The 6259-nt window shown below is 48.6% G+C and overlaps 1 protein-coding gene across 1 annotated transcript; it reads left to right on the top strand.

Annotated features, from left to right (window-relative positions):
* Positions 1-3556: 3556 nt before the first annotated feature.
* LOC142864131 (defensin alpha 5-like) lies at positions 3557-6046 on the top strand. The gene is made up of 3 exons (XM_075997284.1): positions 3557-3651; positions 5045-5227; positions 5818-6046. The coding sequence occupies exons 2-3, from the start codon at positions 5056-5058 to the stop codon at positions 5925-5927; spliced, it is 282 nt and encodes a 93-aa protein (XP_075853399.1). The 5' UTR covers positions 3557-3651; positions 5045-5055; the 3' UTR covers positions 5928-6046.
* The last annotated feature ends 213 nt before the right edge of the window (positions 6047-6259 follow it).

The following is a 6259-nucleotide window of genomic DNA, read 5'->3' as shown; positions in this document are numbered from 1 at the left end:
GGCCACTCCATGCTGACTGACTCTTAGTGGGTCTCAGCCCAAGACGCAGGGTCTGCCTGTGAGGAGACACAACCCAGGGGTCCAGGCACCCTGTTGAGACCTTGCCCAGCTGGGGAAACAACATGGACCTCAGGGAGGACAGAGTGGGTCTGTGTCTGAGAAAGAAGTGGTCCCAGCTGCTCCTCCTTGGGTAGAGGTGAAAATGACATATTGGGATCAGGGTGTCAAGGCTGGACAGCTTCCTGTACCTGCCACTGATGTGAAGTCATGAAACCCCTGAACTGATTTCAGGTCATGAGGTCCCTGAACTAACTCTCCGTATTGTCCTAACTGTCCCCTGGGCCAGACTGACTGCATCTTATGGGGTCTGCACCTGCCTCCCTCCCCCAGCACTTGGGGTCTCTGCTACAATTTCAGTTTGTCCCTGACCGTCTTTCCTGATTGCTCCATGGTAAATTGCAACTGGTTCCCCCTGGGGACCTCAACGCCCTGCTTCCCCTTATTTTAACTGTAGAATTTAAACCCATCTCGCATTCTATACCCATTTGGCTGTTTTCTGTAACATTTTTCTCCCTAAAGTAGGAGGGGAGCTGCATGTTTTGCTCATCCTGGTACTGAGATGACTGCATGGCACATAGAAGCTGATCAATACATTAATTCTGATTAAATTAATTATTCCCAACATCATATAATATTAGAAAAATGACATTATTTTTACTGAACTGGACAGAAGAAAGTCGAAATCTAAAAAGCTAAAGCAGTTTATATATCCAGTTCGTGTGACTGGTACCTTAAAAAAAAACTAATTAAAATCACTTATACTGAAATACAGGAGAATATCATGGGTACCGTTGGCTTCATGAATTACTAGGACTTTAGAAAGAAGAAAGAGACCGTCGTGGTTGGGTGTCAGGGAAATAGTTCTTGGTGACTCTCAGAATGAATCACACAGGATGTGAAAATGTGGATAAAGTAAAGAAGGGGCAGAGCAGCAATTTAGGAAGAGAAAACGGTATTAGGACAAGAGAGATGCAGGGTCAGGCCTAATTCCACTGGATTGGAGGAAATGAGGTTGCCAGAGAGCCAGATGGAATAGAGTTCCAGGCTGCCATGCTCAGGAGCATCTGTGAGTCCAAGGGACGCGCAGGTGTGGGATGGGACACCTGTGTGGACTCCGTGTGGATGCAGGGGCCCAGGGTATCATGTTCCACTGTGGCTGCTCCATCTCAGTTGAGCAATGAGAGATTCAAACCCTAAGGGCAGTGATGGCGGGGAGATGTGTGACAGTCTCCAAATAACCAGGACAACTTGCGCAGACTCAAACAAGACGGAACACTGGCTGTTGACCTGCGTGTGCCCTGGGTGCTGACTGCAGACCTACAAGTTGTCATCTGCCTTAAATAGGCAGCTCTCCTGGAAGCAGAATGAAATAAAGAATAAGTCACACATGGAGCCATCCATTTGAAATATCATTTTCCAGGGGGAAGTACCCTGTCTCTGTGGAAATATAGGGGCCCAACCTCCATGAGCCCAGATTAGCCAACACAGATGGGCTAATCCCACCGGCCAACCCCCCACTTACACTCACCAGTGCCGTCCCAGGGCTGGCCCAGTGCCCAGGCTCTCCTGCCGCCCGTCCAGAGCGCTGCCTCCGCCTCTCTCCCGACTGCAGTGACCTGGCCCCTAGTGCAACCGGCTTCAACACACCATTCTTTCTCATTTCTACAAAGCCTGTGGTGCCATTTTTCTTTTAAAATACAGGGCATTGGCTTCTTGGAGTTGCTATTTTCTGTTTCTTTATTTTATGTTCTAAACGCTGCTGACAACCTGACCAGAATGTGAGGATGAGAAAAGTTCGTGCTCTCTTTTCTCCACTCAGTATGTTCTCCCTTTCCTTCTCAGAGCCCCATGCCTCGCCGGGCCCTTATGATCACGGGCAAAGGCTCTGCTCTGTGACATGGCCTGGCAGCTCCACCTCCCAGCCTCTCTGTACTGTGACCTCCTAGAGGCCAGGGTCCTGCCCTACTCTCTGTCCCAGCCCTGCACAACAGAGCCACCCCTAACTGCTACCCCCAGCTAGATATCCTGCATTTCTGAGCATCAGGGACAAAGTCCCCGGAGCCTCGGCCCTCCTGACCTACTCACCTTCCAAGAGATGCCACCTCTCAATACTGTCACCTTGGGGTTAAGGTTTCAACATATGAATTTGGTGGCTCGATGGGAAAATCAGGCTGGGGTTGGTACAGCTGAACATTGAAGGAACGGTCTTGCAAAGACGTTGAGATAGAACGCCTTTGCTGCTAAAACCCCTGTGCTCTGCCAAGGTGCTGGTGCAGCCCCAAAAGAGAAGTGAAGGGGACCCCACGTGAAAAGCCACCCTGTTCTATTCAAGTGTTAGGGGCTGAGAATGACCTGAGGGAAGGAGCAGGCAGGGCACAGGTGAGACCTTGGCAGAGACTGACGGGCCCTGGGCAGCCCTGTCCCAGCCACAGACTCGGGAGGAGGAAAGGACAGGAGCATGCCCCCCAGGGAGCAGCGTCCCAGAGAAGAATGTGCCAGGGAGGGAGTGCTGCTCCCGAGGTCTGGCTGGGAGCACTGGTTTCCTGGAGAGTCCCAGGGACCAAGACCACTGCGGTAGAACCTGCACATCCCCTGCCCAGTGTTCATCCCGCTCCTGCTGGGTTCAGAGTGGCTCTTATGCCTGCCCAGAATTGGTCTGAGGACAGTATCTGCACACAATACCAGGTCATACAGGCTAATGACAATCTTTCTGCTGCCTTGGTAGCCTCCTGGAGGTCCCTCTATGACATTAGGTCTCATGCAACATTATCATGATTCTCTGATAGTCCTAGACAGTCGTTCAGCTTTGAGCTATCTATTGGCCAAGCAAGGAGGTGTTTGTTCCCTCCAGAGAACCACACGCTGCACGTGCACCATTAACTCAGCGAGAGTCCGACAGGTGTTACCCTGTGAACAACACAATGGAGGTGGTGGACACTGTCACTCAGGTGCTCTCCAGCATCCCTACTCTGCTGAACAGTTTTAATTTGCTTTTGTGGTTAGAACCTGGGTCCGGGGGAAGCTGGTTGAGAAGGAGATTCCAAATTCTCTATCATGTGTATGTTGGCATTTTGATTCTGGTCACATTAAAAAAGCATGCGGTGAGATATATAGACCAGGCATTCCAGGTGGCTTTTAATATTCCCTTTGTCCAGGTAATTCAGCCTCAGCAAACAGGCCAGGCACTGTGGGGTCCACTGCCTCAGGAGTCCTGGAGGAACCAGAGTTTCTTGCTGCCTGGGCTTGGCCGAGGCTGAGCAAGATAGATAAGGGGTCCCTGTGTGGAGCCCCATTGTAACCCCAGCTTCACACCAAATTTCTCAACTCCACTTGCTGCCAGAGTTGATTAAAGTACTCAGTAGAACTGCACTCCAGCCTGGGACACAGAGTAGGGCCTTTTCTCTATAAAAAAAAAAAAAAAGGAAAAAAATGTATCCAATACAAATTAACCCACAAAATTAGGAAATCTCATCCCAAATGGCCCTTAAATAGGGAAGTCTCCTGCTTGTGCATGGTGGCTGTTGCTACAAGAGGCTTGGGACAGAGGACTGCTGTCTGCTCTCTCCAGTCACCCTCCTAGCCTAAGGATCTGTAAGTAACACAAAAGTAAGTCTTTACATTGCTATTCTCTCACTTAAGCCATGCCCATAGTCTGACCCATGACTGTGAAGCCACCCCAGAGGGACCTGGTGTGTGAATCCCCAGCTGGTGCATGTCTGTCTGGGCCTCTTGTGGTGCCATCAGCTATGTTAATAGAAAAACTCAAAAGAGTTTGGTTCAAAACACATGGGTCCTAATTGACATAGCCAATAAACACTATAATAGCTTCTTAAAACATTTTTTATTTATGTATAATAGATATAACATACCTAATAGATAAAAATATGTATAATAGAAAAGTCTATTCAGGCCTTGGCTCATTTTTAGTCAGATTATTTGTTCTTTGCTATTGAGTTGTTTGAGTAACTTATATATTCTGATATTAACCCATCATCCCATGCATCATATGCAAATAGTTTCTCTTATTTTCTAGGTGTCTTTCACTCAGTTGTTTCCTTTGCTGTGAGTATGCTTTATAGTTTGATGCAACCACACTTGTCTGTTTTCCTTTTATTGCCTGTTACTTTGGTGTCATATGCAGGAAAAAAATGCCCAGAGCAATGTCAAAATGCTTCATCCTATTGTCCTTCTAGATGTTTTATGCTTTCAGGTCTCCTGTTTAGGTATTCAATCCATTCTGAGTTAATTGTTGTATATGGTGTGAGATAAAGGCTCATATGTATGAGACAGCAAATCATAAGTTAGTATAATTAGATACATGCAATTCTTAATTATCACATGTACCTCAATAGAATTGGAAGTAATAAACATTTTTTAGCCTTAGACCAACTCTTTATCTGTATTTCACTGAACTCATTTCACCTGAAGCCTGTTGAGCTCTTTGTCCTCTTCACACTGACCCCATCAGGAGCCTACTCACTCCGTAAACTCAAACACACCTTCACAAGGGGGTATGTCCTTGAAGCCTGCAGTGAATCAGTTCTCTAGTCCACTGGAATTCAAGTCTGTCACCAGGGTCTAGACCTAGACAGTAGGAGGGCCTGTGTTGAGAAAGTAAGAGGCCATTTGTTCCATGAGGTTATTGAATTAAAACCCTGTTTACTTTCTTTTGTGAATATTGATAAGTAAATACTTAAGCAGGTGGGAAAGAGGAAAAAACAGCAGTGTCCTTATTACCACTACCAGCTCGAACATACTACAGACATTATATCACAGATTCATACCAGAGTGAGGGCTGGGAGAACACAGGAGCATCTGAGGGACTTTAGGGCACAGGCTTTCCTCACCCCATCTAGTGACGTGTGCAGCTTCTCTGACTGAGGGGTCAGAGGAGGCTTGTTGGTCTCCGCACCTCCTCCCACAGCCCTGGAAATACAGCTGACTCCTCACCCCACACATTCCCCTCCTGCTCTCCCTGCTCCAGGCGACCCCAGCATGAGGACCCTCGCCCTCGTTGCTGCCCTTCTCCTGGTGACCCTCCAGGCCCAGGCTGGGCCCCTGCAAGAGAGAGATGATGAGGCCCAAGCCCAGGAGCAGCCAGAGACAGAGGACCAGGTCATGGCCATCTCCTTTGCAGGGGACGAGAGCTCAGGTGTCCCAGCTACAGGTGAGAGACCCCAACACTGCAGAGCTGGGGCGACTAGAGAGGAAACCCAGATTCCTCTGGAATCAGTCCCAGCCACGGCCTCTGTGTCTTCAGGTGATCACCTCCCCAGGCCTCAGTTTCCTCCTGTGTACACTGATAAGAAAGAACTAGATGATATCAAGAGAATTTCCTTCCCCAAAGATTTTTGACTCTGTGACCCTTCTGTGAAATTCACTGACTTTCTGCTATGTAGAAACAAACTGGGGCGTGCCTTCTGCATCCAGATGAGACCCCTCCTCTCAGAAACATACTTTCCATGGTCTATTACAGTAGCTTCAGGAAGTGGAGACAGGTGTCGGGGTGTGTTCAGAAGTGTGTGTGACGGGGCAGGGAGCAAAGTGGGGAGAAAGTGAGAATGAGACTCTAATCCCGTGTGTGTCCAACACTGCTGGGAGTATTTATTCCAAATGGCTGGGACCGATCATGCTGCTGGCTGTAATGTCACCAATATGACCGACCCACTCTACTCAGCACATAACTGCTCGGGGACTCGCTTTGCCACCTGCCTCAGTCCCCAGCCCTAGTGCCCAATGCTGTCTCTGTGTCCCCAGGCTCAACTGGGCGCTTGAGATGCAGATGCAGAGGAAGATGTGGTTTTCTAGAGCGCACCTATGGCATCTGCCTCTACCGTGGTTTCCGCTTCAGATTCTGCTGCCGCTGAGCCCCGAGAACAGAGGACAAAGAGCTCATCATGTGCCTCGAGACCTTTTGGGGACTTTTACTCCTCCTGTCCCTCGTCCCTCACTTCCTTTCCTCATCTCAAATAAAGTCTTCACAGCAGGTTCTCTGTTTCTGCACTTCTTGGATAATTGAAATGTGTCTTAGTTGGCAGAGTTTGAGATGTAAGTGCCAAAATTCAGAAACATACATTTGAAACAAAACACAGATCCAAATTCTAGGATCGTCAGGGAGGAACGGTGGCTTCAGACACAGACTGATATGCATGTGCCAGTGAGGCCGCCGATCTCTGCACCCGCGACTCTGTCTCGCCCT

This window comes from Microcebus murinus, chromosome 24 (assembly GCF_040939455.1).
Source record: "Microcebus murinus isolate Inina chromosome 24, M.murinus_Inina_mat1.0, whole genome shotgun sequence".
Lineage (NCBI taxonomy): Eukaryota > Metazoa > Chordata > Mammalia > Primates > Cheirogaleidae > Microcebus > Microcebus murinus.
Note: the sequence above shows the minus strand (reverse complement) of the source record. Positions and strands in the feature narration are given on the sequence as shown.

Bases quoted from the DNA above. Each gene is read 5' to 3' on its own strand.
- LOC142864131 (XM_075997284.1), top strand. From the start codon at position 5,056: ATGAGGACCCTCGCCCTCGTTGCTGCCCTTCTCCTGGTGACCCTCCAG. The intron at 5,228-5,817 runs GTGAGAGACCCC...CTGTGTCCCCAG, and splicing joins CTCAGGTGTCCCAGCTACAG to GCTCAACTGGGCGCTTGAGA.